This window comes from Aulonocara stuartgranti (assembly GCF_965226115.1).
Source record: "Aulonocara stuartgranti genome assembly, chromosome: 4".
Lineage (NCBI taxonomy): Eukaryota > Metazoa > Chordata > Actinopteri > Cichliformes > Cichlidae > Aulonocara > Aulonocara stuartgranti.
Window position 1 is genome coordinate 37,862,888 of NC_138942.1, and position 19,182 is coordinate 37,882,069.

The following is a 19,182-nucleotide window of genomic DNA, read 5'->3' on the forward strand; positions in this document are numbered from 1 at the left end:
ATGAGGACGACGGGCATGCAGTTGAGCGTCCCTGAGACGGTTTCTGACAGTTTGTGCATAAATTGTTTGGTTGTGCAAACCAATTGTTCCAGCAGCTGTCTGGGTGGCTGGTCTCAGACGATCTTGGAGGTGAACCTGCTGGATGTGGAGGTCCTGGGCTGGTGTGGTTACACGAGGTCTGCGGTTGTGAGGCCGGTTGGATGTGCTGCCATATTCTCTGAAACGCCTGTGGAGACGGCTTATGGTTGAGAAATGAACATTCAATGCACGGGCGACAGATCTGGTTGACATTCCTGCTGTCAGCATGCCAATTGCACGCTCCCTCATTGCTTGTGGCATCTGTGGCATTTTGCTGTGAGACAAAACTGCACATTCCAGGGTGGCCTTTTGTTGTGGGCAGTCTGAGGTACACCTGTGCACTACTCATGATGTCAGATCAGCATCCTGATGTGGCACACCTGTGAGGTGGGATGGATTATCTCAATATAGCAGATGTGCCCACTACCACACATTTGGACTGATTTGTGACCGCTGTTTGGGAGGGATGGTTATATTGTGTATCTGGAATGAATTTTAGGTCTCTACGTCCATCCCATGGGGAATGGGAGCAGTAACAAAGGTGTTGCGTTTATATTTTTGTTGAGTGTATTAATGCATTAATTTTGGGGTTCAGCACACAGAGCTGTAAAAATAACAATTTTAATTCAGCCTAATCATTTTATTACTGAGTGTGCTTAAAACATGTTGTATATATCTTGAAATGTCTCTTCTCCAGCTGGCTGTAAACCAAAACTCTTAACATGCTCCTGACTTTCTCCAGGGTGGCAAGATTGTACAAAATAAATATTTAATGACTTCACAAAACAAGAATTGGGTACACAAGTTTGAATTTATTTTGGATTTTCTTTAATCCACACAGGATAAAAAGTATACACATATGCTCAAATATATACATGTACCCCACTAATATTTGGTGAAATATCCCTTAGGAAGTTGACAAGATGCTAGTCATCAACAAGCTTCTGGCATAATTCTGGCTGAATAATTGACCAATATTCTTGGCCAAATTAGTAGAGTTCATGTAAATTGGTTGGTTTCCAGGTACGGACCTGGCTTTTAAACATAATCCACAAATTTTCAATATAGTTAAGGTGGGGGCTGTGGGAAGGCTCCTTCATCCATCCATCCATCCTACACTCTTCCACTTATCCAATTCAAGGTTGGGTGGTAGGCGGGGGAATAACCCAGCCTTCATAGGACAGACACTCAACAGGGTGCCAGTCTGTGGCAAGGGTATTCCAGAAGCTTACTTTAACCTGGTTCATCCATTTCAAAACAACTTCTGATATGTGTTTGGAACTTTGGAATTAATCCTCCTCCATTATTCCATCCACTAACAGTCTTCCATTTACCACTACCACTGGCAGCAAAATGACCCCGGAGCATGATGCTACCACCACCATGCTAAAGATTTGTACAGTGTTCTTGGGTTTGAAACCATTACCACTCCTCCAGACATGCAGTTGTGGTCCCGCGTTTATATACACCGATATGAACATGAATGTCAGGCTAATTTCAGGCTTTAACTGTTTTCTTGGAACTGTTTCTTTTCCAGGGTGGAATGATTGTACACCATATTTCTTTAATGACTTAAAAAAACAGTATTGGGTGCACAAGGGATAATACAAATTTTGTATTATCTCTGATGCAAACAGGATAAAAAAAACACACTACCAGTCAAGCGTTTGGACACACCTTCTCATTCAAAGTTTTTCTTTATTTTTACTACTTTCTTCATTGTAGATACAAACTGAAGACATCAAATATATGAAGCAAAGATATGGAATTATGTAGCAAAGAGAAACTTGATGACTCTAAATATGTCTGTTATCTGAGTGTGACAATTTCAGACATCTTCGATATGCTGGCAAAGTGGTAACACATTTGACTAGTTAATTTTAGTGTTTTAACTAGTGTTCTCAGCGTTAATCTCGTTAAAATGACGTGCGTGGGGCTTCATGGCGTCAAGGCATTAGCACGGTTAGCTTGTTAATGCGTTAGCGCCGTGCAGCCCTACGCATGGGGTGATCCGCGGTAGCTCAGTAACGGAGATTTGACGCGTTAATGTGGTTATGGCATTAACGTCATTTTATCGAGATTAACGCTTACAGCACTTGTTTTAACTCATGATCTTGAAATATTCTGTCGTTTAGAAATGGCTTCAAGTTTCTCTACTTAGATCCTCATGGAGCTCTTGGACTTTCACATTGTTCTGAGTACTGTCAAACCCGTAAGTGCTTTTAAAAAGTTTTTCTTTTTTGCTGACAAAGAAAAATTACCAGTAACTCATAATTAATGAGAAGTTTATAGGCCCTGGTCTTGCAGAGTTAAAAGACATTGTACAAACTCCAGTATCACTTATTAAAACAGTTAAAGTGGGAGTCTGTTTATATATTTGAGCCTGTTGAGAGAGGTGGAATTAGAGAAAAAAGATTGTCCCCTGGCTTATGTCTCATTACATCTGAGAGAGGGTTAAAGGACTTTACATCTAGCTTTTTATGTTAAAAGTGATAAGGAGTGCTAAAACAGAGTTTAATTGTATGGGTTTGCTAATAGTAAATCTAATAATTAAATTCTTGATCAAAAAATGTAATCAAAATGTAAGAGAGAATTGAGAAGATTTTGCTGTGGACAGAAAACATGCGGTCAAAGTAGCTCTCTATGCAGGTGAAACATGCCGTCCTTAAGCTGTGAAAGCAGAAAAAAAAAACTATCCGAGAAAGTCCTGCAATATTAGGAGTGGCAAAATCTAGAGTTTGGCACATCCTGAGAAAGAAAGAAAGAAAGTGGTGGATGATTGCAGAATGGTTTCCACAGTGACGAGAAACTCCTTCAAAACAGCCAACCAACACTTTCCAGGAGGTAGGAGTATTCATATCAAAGTCTATAGACTTCAGGCTGTCATTGCCAAAACAGGGGTTTCATCCAAGTGGCAGAAATGAAGAGTTTATTTTCAGTTATTTAGTTTGTCCAATTACTTTTGAGCCCCTGAAATGAAGGGGTTGTGTTAAAAATGTTTTAGTTCCTGACATTTTTACACAATGTTTTTGTTCAACCCACTAAATTAAAGCTGAAAGTCTGCACTTCACCTGCTGTTGTGTTTCATTGTTGAGTTGTTTCATGTAAAATTCATCTCTGTCCAAACTGGACCTAACTGTTGATGGATTAAAGACGAATCAAAAATAAAGTCAAACTTTTCTTGCTTTTTGAATTCATTAAAGATTCATGCTGAACAATCATTCCACTTTAGAAAAAGGGTAGTTCAAAGATGTAATTAAAAACCTCAAATTACCATGACCTTCATTCCTATAATTAGTGTATGCAAATTTTTGAACAGAACTCTACCACTTATCATTGCAGCCAAAAAGCTCAATCTGCATCTCATCTGATCATAACTTTTATGATCAGATGCATTCGGTCTGTCCATGTAGGCTGCTTCAAATTTCAGTTGAGCTTGAAGGTGCTGATTTTGGAGCAGGGGTCTTGGTCAGCATTCTCTGTCCATAGCAATGTAAAGCCAATAGTTCCCTGTTCATGGCAGGCTTCAGCTTTGGTGGTTCCTGAGTTATTTTTGAACGTCTGAACAATTTTGTGTGATCCAAGGGTGAAACTTTGGGTAATTTCCCAGACCATGGCAAAGTGATGACACGTCAGAAACCTTTCCAGTTACATGTACATGTTTTATGTAAATCTACAATTCTCTTTCTAAGGTAGTTACTGAGCTCCCATTTTTCTGAGTACTGGTCAGTTCAATGTCAAAAAAATCGTTTTATATGGGCAACAAGAAACTACCAAATTATTAAAAGATTTAAGTGAATGTATGTATATTTTTGCCCTGCTTGTGTACCTTTAACCCTGTTGTGGATTAGAGAAAATAAAAAATAAATTCAAACCTGCTCATCCAATTCTTCTTTAAAGTCATTAAAGATTTATGCTTTACAATTTATTGTCTAAGGAGCTTGGAAAGAAAAATTTACAATTCATTCCAAACTTGAAAAAAAAAACAGTTCAAAGAAATCAAGCCAAAAATGATGAAGAAATGTAAAATTCTACCTACAACTGTATGATCACACTCTGCAACACCACCACCACCTGTCGCCATTTCCAAAGACATACACTTAGACAAGTTTCATATTGAAAACACTGAAATATTGGACATGCCCCTTGCTACAAAGGTAATTTGTAAAAGTGAGCTTTGTTGTCTGACACTGAAGCGGAGGGAATTTGCAATTAACTTCCTGTAGATACCTGACAAGAGTATCTTCTTACTGAAAGTAAAGCTGGGACCATGGTTGGTTTTGTCCTTCACAAGTTTTGCAAATTGTTGGCGTGGTCAAAATTGTTTGTTAAACCCAGATGTGTGTGTGTGTGTGTGTGTGTTGTTTGTTTTTCAAATCACTGTTTGTAAAGGTGAGGACTGTTTCAATGAGTACACAATATATTACCATGCAACAACCACACATGGACACCCTTAGACATGTGCACTGTTCAAATACACGCAGGAGACATCTACTGGACAGCAGCTTAGGGCTAGGATACACGGGTAGCATTTGGCAGCAATACCGCCAACAGGAGGAAAATGTTTTCTATTAAATGTTTGGTATTCACAAGACCTCAAATTTTTCATGATGAGTAATGCTGTTGAATCAGTATTCTGGGTCAGAGTTAAGTATAAATTTGAACCACCTGCAGTTTCACCAGTGAACCATGTATGGTATGGTTAGGGTTAAGTTAGATTTAAGACGTAAACTAGCATACTTTCAATAACCGGACTTTATCTCCACTGCATATGAATTTTTGACCAACACTTCATCTGTGATATGATTTTAATTTGGATGTCCGAAATAAGTGCATAGTCACTATACAAGCATAGAACCTAACCCTTACCCTAGCAGCATGTTGTTTTGTTATTTTGAAGAGGCGAATGGAACATATATTTTTCTTATGCAATACACATGGGGAGAGAAATCTAAAGCAATGAGCTGTCAGACATTGCATCACATTTTAGCACTCATGTGATAAAGTTCAGCCGATTAAAGTTTTCTGACTTGTTTCTAGATCTTTGCAGATGAAACCATTTGGTAAGGATTCTCAGCTGAGGTTGTCTCACATGTCTCAACTGTCATTGTAAAGCACTTTGACCTATCTAAGAGCTTCAAAAAGTTACCCAAGTAACAATGCCTGAAAACATCAGATATCCTCCATGTTGCCCCAACAGTAAAACATTATAATAAAGTTAGATTTATTTCATTTACAACAACAATAAACATTGTTTAGATAACCAACCAATTTCAATAGTTCTTGATTTCCAAATGGGATTTTTTCCCGTGCTGGAAAAGGTTGATTCCTTTTGTGATGAAAACCTCCAATCTTCCATCCAACGCTCAGGCTTTCTTCCTGTGATTTATTAGTGCTCTCTTTTTCTGTCAGCGTGTTTTTTTCTGCAACACAAAAGAGCAAATGTTCAAGAATGATAAACTGAGTGTTATTATTACAAAAAATATATTATCTGTATTATCATAATACAGTAAAAGGTACAGTAATGAGAAGTACTAGGAGTGCAAATCTCCAGCAGTGCAGCTCACTTTATGGGCAGTATGTAATTTTAAGGTGATACTATTGTATTTTGTATATATTCATTTAGTTACCGTGTGCCAATTTGAAAAATGGCACATGTGAAATGTAAAAGTGAGATCAGAGGTTAAATGTGACACGATATATTGGATATATTGATGCAAACTATAATGTGATATTTAGATTGTCCATATATGATATCCTAACGTATATACACTACCTCACATTTCTGTAAATATTTTATTATATCTTTTTATGGGACAACACTGAAGATATGACACTTTAATACAATGCAAAGTAGTCAGTGTACAGCTTGTATAACAGTGTAAATTTGCTGTGACCTCAAAATAACTCAGCATACAGTCATTAATGTCTAAACTGCTGGCAACAAAAGTGAGTCCACGCCTAACTTGTGCCCAGAGTGTCAATTTTGTGTGTCAGCCATTATTTTCCAACTCTGCCTCTGTTGGCCATGGAGTTCACTAGAGCGTCACAGGCTGCCACTGGAGTCCTCTTCCACTCCTCCTTGATGACGTCATGGAGCTGGTGGATGTTAGAGACCTTGTGCTCCTGCACCTTCCATTTGAGGATGCCCCACAGCTGCTCAATAGGGTTTAAGTCTGTAGACATGCTTGGCCACTCAAGTTACTTTATTTAGCAAGGCACTGGTCTTTTTGGAGGTGTGTTTGGGGTTGTTGAAACACACTGATGAGAAGTGGGCTACTGGAACAAGAAGGCACAGGTGGGCAAGAGATTAAAATAGGGCGCTTTTGGAATTGTTGGAATGCTACTATGCAAGTAACCCCAGCGGAAGGGGTTACATAAATAGGATGAGGGACCTATGGATTCTTCGCTACCCAGCATCCAGATTGATTGCAAAACAACCAGTAGCTCAGTGTTCCAACATTCAGAAGAAAAAACTGCTCTCACTGAGAAGAACTAAGGGCTCAGAGAAGTACTCAAGAAGATGTGGAGGTGAGTGGCTCCGGCAGAACCCAGGAGCAACATCTGAGATCTCTGTCCAGAAGAGCGCAGTCCTGGCACAGCAAAGATACTGCACAGGACCTTCAAGCTCCAAGGCTTCTGGCAGACAATGCAAGCTTGAAGGATAAAGGGTACCCTGCAGGGGTGAGAGGGGATTTTCTAAATACTGCAATATATCTTTGTCTCCCCTTGGTCAGTGCATACTGTTCAGTTCCCTGGTCTTAGTTTCCGTGTGGTTCCTTGCCAAGAGTTAGTTGAGTTAGTTTTGTCCTTATAATCCTGTTGGCCTATGGCTTTTTGCATCGGCTGAATAAAGGGCTAGCCTTTTGTTAACTTCCACCTGCCTTCCTGTGTCTGCATTTGGGTTCATTTGGGTTGTACAATTTATGGATGTTAGTTATGGAAGTTATCCGCTAATTTCTGGTTAAAAAGACAACAACATGGCAGTCTAACGTGATAAAATGCAAAATCCAGAAACCAGTGGGTGAACACATACTGGGCATAACCTTCTTCTCATTTACAGTGAGCTTCTTATATGGCTATATATTTGGTCTGACCACTAGCAACTGTGTGTGCATTCACAATAACACTTTAACCTGGACAGAAAGTAAACATCATCGGTATGATTACCTGTTAGAGTGGCTCAGGGTAGGTCTGTCTTGGATCATAAGTCATGTCAGGAATGTAGGGCTCATGGAGGTCGGGGTCTAGCGGCAGGGTGTCCAGTGGCAGATCAGCATAGCCATATGGGGGGTAAGAGCCATCTAACTCTGAGATGCAGACAGACATAACCTGAGTGACTGGTGGTTTGTATTTTTCAAACTATTCAAAATTAAAAACACTGCTCCTAGAGTTACAATGAGGATTTTCTGTCAGCACTATCAAATTAAAACCTTCAGTTCACCTCCATTATGGCTCTTAATTTTAAATTTGTTTTGGAAATTTTAAATGCCATCCCCACACAAACATGGATACATACTGTTACAGTTTCATTGTATCAGATTGTATGATGGAGGGAAGTATATAGACCAGGGGTAGGCAACCTTTCTGATGATGAGTGTGTTGGAATTTAAATATATATACTTAGTGCTTATTTGATTATATTGTTTTATGTATTTTAATAGGAGAGGGCCAACTTTGAGTGTAAACCAGGTCGCAGGCTGACAGGAAACTGCATGCTTTTGCAGAGCTTATGAGGTGAAGACAGAAAGTGAAAGTAAGCAGTGTTTTGATCAAAACTTAAAATGTGTGTGACGTGCAGCGGACATATATATATAACCAGGCTGGCACTGCTGCTTTCAGACCTGAGCTTGTGTGTTCGTGTGTTCAGGTCTCCGTTCCCGGGAATGTAAAATAAAGATCATTTGTTTGAGCTTTGACCACTTTGAGCCGTGTCTTTCTTTGCCGTGAAGAATACAAAGAACTGGATTTAATAAGTGCCATCTAAAATTTCCTCAGAAGTCAGTGTGCCATATGATTGCATTAGCAATAAATTTAATAACGCTCTGTATTAACAGTTACACACTAGATAGAACCACTTTATAGGATTATATTTGTTCACAGATTTTGGCAGCTATCAGCTATTATGAAAGAAAAAAAGACTTTTTATCCATAACAACAAATGAACTGAACAACAGAAAATACAAATGCTATTTATGGTCTCCTCACAACAATGATAAGAAAAATAAACTGGGCCAATACGGCATGTTTGTTAATACAGAGACACACATGTTAATGTGATCTCTGGTCTCCCACTCAGAGACACAGGTCTCCCAGTGTCCAGCATTCAGAGGCTACCTGAGGACTCGTGAGAGAAAACCTGCTCACACAGACATGTAGAGCCAAACACTGTCAATAAGGCCTCTGCAATGTTCTGAAGACAGTTAAACTTGTCAGGTAGTGACGTCCAGCAGGTGAACATGCAGCTCCATGAACACACACAGGTAGTGACAGCTCCTGAAGCATTTGAAGTGTCCGAATGTGTAAATTACAACATCGCTTGAAAAAACTGCCAGCTGGCAACGTCCCTTTCACCGGTAGGCTGGGTTATTTTTAGCCAATTACAAGTTGAGTCTGGTAATTGGAGCTGTTAGCTAAGATACTGTCATTAAGAAGCGGCACAACTAATGTTTCTATGCGCGATAATTTGCGATGTGCACCGCTGGCCCGGCCATTTATTTTTTAAAGCACCTCTCAGATTAATTCACTGCGTGTCGTGTCCAGGGCTGGACTGGGACAAAAAATCAGCCCGGGCATTTTGACTAGAGACCGGCCCACCAGGTATTATAGCCATAAAGCCTTTGAATGAAAACAGACGCTGTGGTGACAGTGATGTACAGTCTTGTTGGTATATGTGTGATTTCTATACATTTTACATCAGATAAAAACTTTGGTTGTAAGATTCAGATAATTATTTATTAAAAGCGAAACATTTTAAATGAGAATAAGGAAGTATTTCTTTGTGCCCCCCTCTCCCTGTTAATGCCCTACCTGGGCCCCTGGCAACACTTTGCTAGACCCGCCCCTGCATAGTTACCAGCTGTCGGCTACTTAGAAAAGGATCCTGGTGTTATTTGTCTCTCAGAAACAGTTCATAACTTCAACTCATTCCTGTCACCTGAAAGGTAAACCTGTTTCTCCATCACAGCTCTGATGATTCAGTAAGGACATCTCCTGGTTTCATCTTCATGTTTCCCTCTCACCACATATCCAAACCATCATGACCAGCAGCTTTACAGCTGTGGCTCCAGCAAACATCAGCTGATACTAGAAATTAATATTAAATACATTCTAACAACAGCTGATCAAGCTTAAACGTGCTGCTGTTGTTTAGCGCGACATCCGCTGGTTTCCTTTTTCTGGCGCAAAGTGGGCGATAAACAAACAAGAGAGACGATCAGCTGATCACTGATCAGTTTCATGATTGAAGTAGCAACAGGAGAGGGAGGGGAGAGGATGAGAGAAGAAGAGGCAGCGGTGCAGCGTAAAGACAGAATAACTTTTTCCATTGTAGCTGAAGTCCGGGACAAACTGTTCCTTTTCAGCTCAATACGAAACGCGTAATATTTTCTCTCAATACGGAACGATTCCATTTTTTACGGGACAGTTGGAAACTCTACTAACTAACCTTATGAATAAAACAAAGTTCACTATCAGTAACATCACAGCACCCACCCAGATGTATAGAGACTCCGTCATGCTAGCTAGCACAACGAAAATAAACTGTACCTAAACTTGGTTTATATCTGACCCAGATAGACTGCAGGTCATAACTTCTTACCTGTAGCTCAGTTCACCTGACACTCGGACCGGCGGCCGCCTCGGGTCTCTCCTCCTCCTGCCTCCCCTTCCCTCATCCACCCTCTGGCCTCTGTGGAAGCTCCGCCAGAGCCACCACCAAACAACTGAGTTATTTTTACACGTCAGCCAGCACCTGGCCAATCCACCACCTCTCATTGTTCATGCCGTTACAAGAAAAAAAGTCATCGGCCCATAAAAATCACCATCGACCCACCGGTATGCCTGATGGCCAGTCCAGCTATGGTCGTGTCATCAGTTAACCCTTCGCGTGCCAGCTGTGGCACGTGTGCTCAGGGTTGCCGACCCCTGATATAGACAGAGGAAACTTTTTTAGCTTCCATTTCCCCCCTGCTTTTCTTAGCAATCATATTTTTTCAACCATCCCCTCTTCATCATCCCCTGAAGATGGCCGTAGTGATAGAGAGCACAGAAACAGCTCTCACTAAAGTCATCAGTGACTCACAGAGACTTTCAGTTTTAGTTCTACTATTTCACTGCTGCCTTCAACACTGTTGATCATGACAATTTCATTCAAAGACTTCGTGACTCAGTTGGTTTAACAGGTCCAGTTCTCAGTTGTTTTTCATCATATCACATCGAATCATATCATATCAAAATCTCTGTTTTAATTAGCAGTTTTAGACCTATATATAAATATTTTCTCAGTGGTTCCTCAAGGGTCTATTTTTTGTTTATTATTCTTTAATTCAATTCAATTCAATTCAATTTTATTTATATAGCGCCAAATCACAACAAAAGTCGCCTCAAGGCGCTTCTTTAACCTTTACATGCTTCTTCTTACTACTCTCACAAACAATCATCTAGCCAATCTTATGTTGATGATATACAATTGTGCTAATATTTTTTTTCTTCTGATGATTGAACCTCTGTTCACAAACTAATGAGGTGCGCCGATGACATTAATTTGTTGGATGCCTCAAAACTTTTGGGAATTAAACAGAGACAGAAATATTTGCTGTTGGTCCAAAATGTTAGAGACTGACAAACTGCTCATATATACTACCCCTGTCTCTGAAACAAGTCAACAACCTTGGCATCATTTTGGAGAGTTTTAATAGTTACATCAAAAAAGGTCACCACAATTACTCTCCTTCACTTACAAATATATGGTTAGGTTAGAAAGGTTAGAAAATTCTAGTCTCAAACTGACTATAAGATATTGGTCCATGTATTCATATCAAGCAGGTCTGTTTGCAGGATTATCCAAATCCTGATGTTCATTCAATACGTAGCAGTCAGAGTTCTTGTATGCAAAAATCTGACCATATTCCCCCAGTATTGAAGTCACATTGTTGGCTCCTGTGATCTATGTCCTTTCTTTTGAGTGGTGGTGTGACTACAGCACATTTGAGAGAAACAGAGGTGAATGTTGGATCTACGGACAGGTCGGCCACTGAAGGTATTTATTAGTGGAAAGTGTTATAGCGCTAAGAAAAATAAAGAAAATAAGCAAAAGATGCACATTTTGGAGGAAAAGATAGGTAAATGGAAAGACAATTAGCAGGGAAATTTGATGATAATACATTTAAAGAGATTTGTTGGCTTAAGGGTAACCTTCATGAAATTTATAACAGAAATGCGGAGCATGCAATCTTTCATCTTAAAACAAATTTGTATGCGAATGGTGAGAAGACAGGCAGACTATTAGCCAGACAACTTAAGCAAATAGACAACCAGAATGTTATCACGGCAATTAAAAAGGATGATAAATTAGTTATATCCTCTTTGGAGAGCAGCATGATTTTTTAAAATATTTTATCAAGACTTATACACGTCTGATAACAAAGTACGTATGGACCTGCTGAACACGTTCTTTGATAAAATGACAATACCACAAATTTCACAGGGGGTAGGGACACATGGGAAATTCCCCTAACAGAGACAGATGTAAAGGAAGCTATCCATGCAATGAAAACCAGAAGGACACCGGGAATCTCAGCTTCTCAGCAGTTTTATCACAAATTTATAGATTTGCTATGTTAATTTTTAACTTAAGTATAACATGAAGCTTTTGGATATGGACTGCTTCCTGTAAGTTGTATTTAGGCAGTAATATCACTAACTCCAAAAGGCGATTTAACTGATCCAGGTATTTACAGAGTGATAGGTTTAACCAATGTGGATTGCACAATTCTATCCAAAGTATTAGCAGCAAGGCTGGAGGTTGTACTACCAAAAAATATTCATAAAGATCAAGTAGGGTTTGTCAAGAATATAATATAAGGATAATATGAGGAGATTACTACTCCTGCTGTGGCTAAACAGAAATAACACAAATCCTGTGTTGGATATATCTTTAGATGCACAGAAGGCTTTTGATAGGGGCCAGCTTCCCCGCTGACCCCAGCAGGCCTGGGCCCCATCAAGGCTATGGGGCCCAGGCTCATCTGGACCGGGGCCCACAGCAGCCTGGGGCAGCCGGCAGTTGTGATTTGGCGCTATATAAATAAAATTGAATTGAGTTGAAATGGCTTGATTAGGCAAACATTGGGCAGGGAAGACTGATATAGATTGGATTTTAATAGAACAAGAGCTTGCATCTCAGTTCACACCAATCGATATTTTATCACCAAAAGTAAACAAACAGTGTAAGATACAAAATCCTACTTTGAAGTTTTGGAAAACACAATGTGCTCTGAAACACAATTTTCTTGTGCATCAAAGTACTTACCATCTGGAAGATACGTAGGCTCCAAAGGAACTGCAGTATGGGCCTGTGAAGACATTGTTAGACATAAATACAATAATACATTTTACTCGAAAAAAGTAAAACATTACCTATTATTTAAATGTAATACATTACATCACTTAGTTATTCCCCAGAGGAATCACTGCATAATATGGCCTGAGATGTATTATCACATAATTAGCCTTTAACAGTATACACCTTAGGCCACAGTCAAATAATAAAATTAATTAATAATAGAATCTGATGACTTCCAGTTATACCACAGCAAGTAAATAATATTAGTAGATCTAAAAGGAGACAGGCATGCTAAGTTTCTGAATCTGTCAAGTCAACTAGTAATTATCTGCCTTTGCCAAATTTTAAGAAAGAGCAGGTTGGAAGTTAGTCCGCAGATGATTAAGACAAACCGAAATGAGGTTAACACTCTTTAAGAGTGGGTGTGGCTTTTGTGCCAACACCTCTGCACACAAAAGCACACAGACATCCACAAACATAGGTATTTTACCATTTCCCAGGCAGCAGGGTCATGCTTGAACAGCGAATGTGTAAGCTCCACTGACACTCTCTTCCTGTAGTCGGAACTCTTGTCTTCTGAAATGCGGAACAACACTGCTGCGGCATAGGTAGCTGCAGGGAGATGGCAGCATCAGTTATTTACAAACAGAATTAATTATCAAGTCCTTTCACGAATGAACATATTTTGAGTGTAAGGAAGCTTCTGTGTTACAGAAGTGTATATGCATATAGATCCATGATGGACTGTGTTCCTAAACCTCTGGATGGGGCCTGGGATGTTGAGAGCTCTGCACAATATCTTGACTGCACTCTTTTGGATACAGACCTCCAATCTTGTTCCTTAAATCTGCCGGAGCCACTCTTCAAGTCTACCACTGGGACCACTATGGACTTTACCTTCCACATCTGCTCCAGATATTCCTTCAGCAGAGGGCACTTTTGGATTTCGTGGTAGTTGGTGTAATGTTTAGTGGAAGTTTAGTGTTTAAATCGATGACTGTTCCAGTCTGCACGCCAGATATCCTTGGGCAAGATGCTAACCCCAGGTTGCTCTCCGATCCATCTATTGGAGCTTTAATGTGTGTGAATGTTAGATAGAAAGCACTTAGGAATGTATAAAAGTTCTGTATGAATAAAGTGCTTTGAGTGCTCAGGTAGAGTAGAACAGCACTACACAAGAACCAGTCCATTTACCAGAACTAGTCCAGCTGTTGTTGGATAGGATTGCCACATCTATCACAACTGTGGTTTTCTGCTCCTTGTCTAGTTCATTGGCCTACAGCTGCTTTTTTGTCTGGAACTTGTAATCCCACAGGACCTTAATCCTGTTCATCTCAGCAACCATTGGTAGTATCTTGGTGTGTTCTTGTCCATATGCTGCACAAGTGTTCCTATATACTACCCCAGACATTTGGTTGTGCTTCTCAGTGTATAAGGTCCCAGCTTGAGTGTTACATCATGCTACCATTAGTTGGATAGCCTCCAGGGCACCTATGCACAGCCTGGGTCCTAACAGGTGTGTTAGACTCCAACTCTGTGCATCTGGTGCTTATGACCTGTTCTTGTGCTGCCATGATCGGAACCTTTTTGCTTTTAGTTCAGGCTTTAATAACCGCTGGTAGGATTTCTTGATGTCTGCTACTTACTCTGTCAATGACCCATAGCATGTAGGTGCTTGGCCGTCCATAACTGCTGCTCTTCCTCACCTTCTGTTTTCAGCTGCCTGAGGCATTTTTGGAGCAGATTGGTGGATTCTAAATGTTTCATCCTGGACTCATCCTGGCTCTGACGTTCACTAATCCTCATGGCTCAAGGTGCTGGACTTTGGGTGGAGACCTCAATGCACCTCCTATGGTCATCTAATTATTCCTGCTGAGTATGTGATGACTAGTAGGGTCTATGTATTCATGGCTTGGATTTTCTTCATAGCATTTATCTGGGTTCTCAAAACCTGTCTCATCTTCTGGAGCCATTTGGCTGTTACTGAGATTTGCACATTGTCATCATAGTTCATATTGGCATGTGGGAGACCCAGGTATTTGTAGTTATCCTGTATGTCTGCTGTTCTTTCCCTTTACAAATCCACCCATTTAGTCTGCATCAACGTTCCTGTCTTTGCATCCATTCAGCAGAACATTCTTGATGTGAGGCAACAGTGCTAACCAGCACCACCATGCTGCCTCATTTACAATTCCACTTTACCTTTTCTTTTCTTTCTTTTCCTTTTTTATTATTATTTTAAGGAGCATAAAATAATCCAGAAGAACAAGGGGCTGAAGGAATATCTGTAGCAGATGTGGAAGGTAAGTCCAAAATAGTCAAAGTGGTGGGAGGGAGCTATAGATATATCTGAGGTATTTTAACGGGCACAATTGGCATGGCCTACTAAATGACTCATAAGCTACATTTCCAGTTTCACCCATTATTAAATGCAGCAAATAGCACTCATGATACACTGACAGGTTTTTCCCACATTCACCGTTTTACTACCAAAAAGCCTTGAGCTTCTTTTTTCTTAACTTACAAAAGAATAAAAAGCCATAGTGGAAATAAAAATTGAACATAACGTCTTTGGTGTCGGATGAATTTTGTTGTTTCAAGCAACAAGTTTTTCTCCTGCTAAATTTTCAGAACCTACCAATTCCCTCGTTGTTTGAGTGCAGCAGCTCCATGAGTGGTGCTGATGCTCCTTCTGCATCTATGAGCTCTGCAGAGTGTTTGTCCAGGGCTAGCTCACACAGTACTCCTGCAGACACTCTTTTCACATTCTCCACATACGAATACAGCAGCTGGACAGACACACACAGACACATAGATACATAAATCCTGACATTTCCCAACACACATTACTTTTTTGGCTATCCTTATTACCAAAAACATTAGTACCTAAATCAGTGCAGATGCTTTGTATAGGTGATTGAGGCTTGTAGTAAAAATCATTTTAGTGCTAAGTTACATTAGAAAAGCTCTATATAAGTAAGAGTCCACTTACACACTGATGCCAGTGTCGTGAGAATCCGAATCTGAATTGTCAGAATTTTTAAAGTTGGCTTTTTTGTGTGACGCACACAGCAGGAAACGTTCGCCGTCAGAGGTGTTTTCTTTACTGAGTATACTTTGTGTGTTTTTGCAAGTCTTACTAAATCACAAAGAAGGCAAGATGCACTTAATTCATGTTTGCCATGCCAGCAAGTTCTGTTTGCCCGACTAGAGTGTTTTTTGACACAAGACAGTGATGTTGTGGTTACTGTTGGATCACAAAACGAAGGTTCTGAGTTTGAATCTACTGGCTAGCTAGTAGCATTCTTTTTTGGGTTGCATGTTTTCCCTGTGTGAGTTTCAGAGGTGAGAAGCAACTAAGTACAAATATTTTGTCACTGTAATGAAGTATAATTTTTAAGTATCTGTACTGTACTTGAGTATTATTTTTTCTGACACATTTGAATGTTTTAAAGGAACAGTCAGTCATTTTTTAGGTTATTTAACAGGAACATATCCCTTAAATGTGTGCCCTTCAAGGATATCTGTCATGTGGACTGGAGCAGCCATTCCAATTACCAGCCTTCTAATTAAATTGGCCTCTTGGGTGCATGTGTTGGTGTACGTGAGTATATGAGCTGTAAATAGTGAGTATGACTTATAGTATAACTCGAGTGCTATTAAAACTGAGGGGACACAAGCATGAGACCCTGGTCAAGAGTGCTCATCTACACGTCTCCCCCCAAACCCTCCATGTCTAAGGTGCATGTAAAATTGAGAGGCAGATACCAGTGAAGACGTGATTAGGACTGCCTTGGCAGCTCTGCCCATTAACCACTGGGTAACAAACCTGCCCCCAAAGGTCCTTTGTGTATGGTTATGTGTCATGAAATGTAATGACTGTAGTGTAATAAAAAGGAGGGACAGATGGCTGCACATCACAGCCAGGAAGGCCATGTGGATGGCCCTACCAACTGTGGTCTATGCTCCACAGTTACACATGTACACTTTAATTTTTGGAATGACACTATCATCCTAGAGGTATTCATTGAATGAAAGACGAAGAACTCAGCTATGAGGGCTCTGAGCAGGACTCACATTATCTCTGTTTTATCTAGTAGTTTTAGGTACTTGTATAATCTTTTGCATTTAGTCATTTAATATTCATGAAAGATGAAGTTGAAATACTTTGTCTAGAAACATCAGTCTGTCACAGAAAAACTGATGTTCAAATCTACTAGAACAACTTTACCTGGACATTTATATTTAGGATGGAAATATATGAAATCCTACTGGCTTTAAACTCCACAGTGTGTATTTAGTGGTATGGGAACCAAATGTTTTTAGCAAGAAAGTCAGCAGTTTCTGTAGGAGCCTGTAATCTTAATGACATGTCTGCCTTGATGTGACTATTGTTGTGATTTGGTAAATGGAGTGGTTCTTATATAGCGCTTTTCTACTCTACTTGAGCACTCAAAGTGCTTTATACAACGAACTCATTCACCCAATCACATCCATTCACACAAGCACTTTTTAAAACTGTTTAGTGCTTACTGTCTGACATTCACACACATTCACACTCCGATGGATGCATCGGAGAGCAACATGGGGTTAGTGTCTTGCCCAAGGATATTTGGCATGCATGGATCGAACCATCGGACCTGCTCTACCACCTGAGCTACAGCCACCACCATTTGGCAGTTTATAAATAAAATTGAATTGAATATGCATGCATGTGAATGTACCTGTACAAACAGTGGTATGGTCTGCATGCTGGCAATCTCTCCTCTGTTTATAGGGTCTCTGGCCAAAATATGAAGCGCTCCTGTGCAGCCCTCTACTATTTCCTCCATGCGAACGCCATCCTGAAACCAGGAAAAGTGAAGAAAGTCATGCATACAACCATCAAGCAAAGAAACAAAGCAGAGGACCTCTAAATACAGTAGAAGAATTATTATTAGACCTTTTGTTTTATTTTATTTTTTGACACATCATTGTTAGTAGGTGCTTGGAGAAAAGCAACATAAATACTGTGATGCCAAGGATTCCCAGCCAAGTGTCAGAGGGTTCCAACAATGTCACTGCTCATGATCAAATAGTTGATCTCAAACATCAACATGCTGTTGTAGTTTTATTCAGCGTTAGTCTCCCACTGTACAAAAATAAGCAAAACTGCACAATTACTTTTAGAACGTTTGCTTCTCTCTCTGCCCCGTAGTTTTCATCTGAACTTCAGCAACTTAAAGCTGCCCTCGTGAACTCCGCTCTTCTTCAGCTTCCCTTCTGTCTCTTCCACCTGCTCACCTGACTTCCATGGGACTCAGAACCTTTAGCTGTTCTCCCCCAAGATTTTGGATGCACTTCCTCCAGATCCCCGGACTGCAAACTCTCTCTCTACTTTTAAATCACATCTCAAAACCCATCTATTCAAAATTGCATACCCTTCATCATGATTCCGTTTTAGTCAATTTTTTATTACCTTTTTTAGCTTTTATACTTTCGTACTTGTTTTTTATTTTTCATATACCTTATTTTTTTTTATTTTTTCGTACTAATGCGAGGTGACCTTGAGGGTCTTTAAAGGCACCTATAAATAAAATGTATTATTATTATTGTTAATATTATTATAATAAAACAGCTTTTATAACTTTCACTGACAAAAAAGTCACAAATTATAAACCTAATGGAATAAAACAAAGATTAATATGAAAAACAGAAGATGAACCATCTAGTCCTCATATATGTTTAGAATAGCTCTGAACTGGCCTTGCCTTAAACCGTCACCATCAACTGCAGAAGTCTAGGCTCAAAAAAACTGAAATCTAAACTTAGATTATTAAATCAATGTCACAGCTCACCTGTGAGCAATAAACATTAAATAACTTGTTGAGATTCAATGTTTGTGCATCAGTAGTGGGTCCTGCAGTACTAAATGATACCAAAGAGAGCGGCTCACTCCAGGTTCAACATTTCTGCTTTATTTCACATTTTATACTCTGCTCTGTTTGTGCGCACACAGCGAATGTGTCTTTGTACTTGTACTACTCATGCATGTCTAAATTCCAACCCCGCATCACAGATGAAACCTGTCAATGCATTCCTGTTATCTTCTTTCTACCTACCCTCATTTCCTTACTTATGTGAAGATTGGTGGCTGAATTTCCATGTGTGTGTGTGTGTGTGTGTGTGCGCGCTCTCCATACCTGGTATGTGTGCTGTGTAGAGGAGGCATGTCTTTGTGTATCCTGGTGAGCTTTGAGCAGCAGGTTCACCAGTCGTGGAATTGCACCTGCCTCTCTCAGTGATGCCTGATTAGCTGGGCACAGTGCGAGATTCCGGATGAGTCCAACTGTGGCCTGGACACAGAAGAGAGATCAAGACTTGTTTCTGAAGGTTATACATGTAGCAAATCCAAATGGTACATCCTGTTACTGTTTGAGCATTCACTCATCTGCACTACAGTTTGCTGACCAGAGTGTGGTGCTACATATCTAAGGAAACCACAAGGATGAGAGAAAAAGTTTTCTGCTGCTGCTCATTGATAAAGTTGGGCTGAGGTT

The 19,182-nt window shown here is 39.9% G+C and overlaps 1 protein-coding gene across 3 annotated transcripts in view; it reads right to left on the reverse strand.

The window, feature by feature from the left end:
• Positions 1-7,248: 7,248 nt before the first annotated feature.
• Positions 7,249-19,182, reverse strand: part of LOC309704953 (junction plakoglobin-like) — a 116,021-nt gene continuing 104,087 nt past the window's right edge. For 2 of the 3 annotated variants that reach the window (XM_082530476.1, XM_082530475.1), the window contains 6 exons: positions 18,826-18,978; positions 17,368-17,487; positions 15,282-15,432; positions 13,134-13,255; positions 12,611-12,653; positions 7,249-7,388 (listed from right to left, as the gene is read on the reverse strand). In XM_082530476.1, coding sequence (XP_082386602.1) covers positions 7,252-7,388; positions 12,611-12,653; positions 13,134-13,255; positions 15,282-15,432; positions 17,368-17,487; positions 18,826-18,978 — 726 coding nt within the window. In that variant the 3' untranslated portion in view covers positions 7,249-7,251. The remainder of the gene's footprint in view (positions 7,389-12,610; positions 12,654-13,133; positions 13,256-15,281; positions 15,433-17,367; positions 17,488-18,825; positions 18,979-19,182) is intronic. The other variant, XM_082530477.1, reaches the window with a different exon arrangement.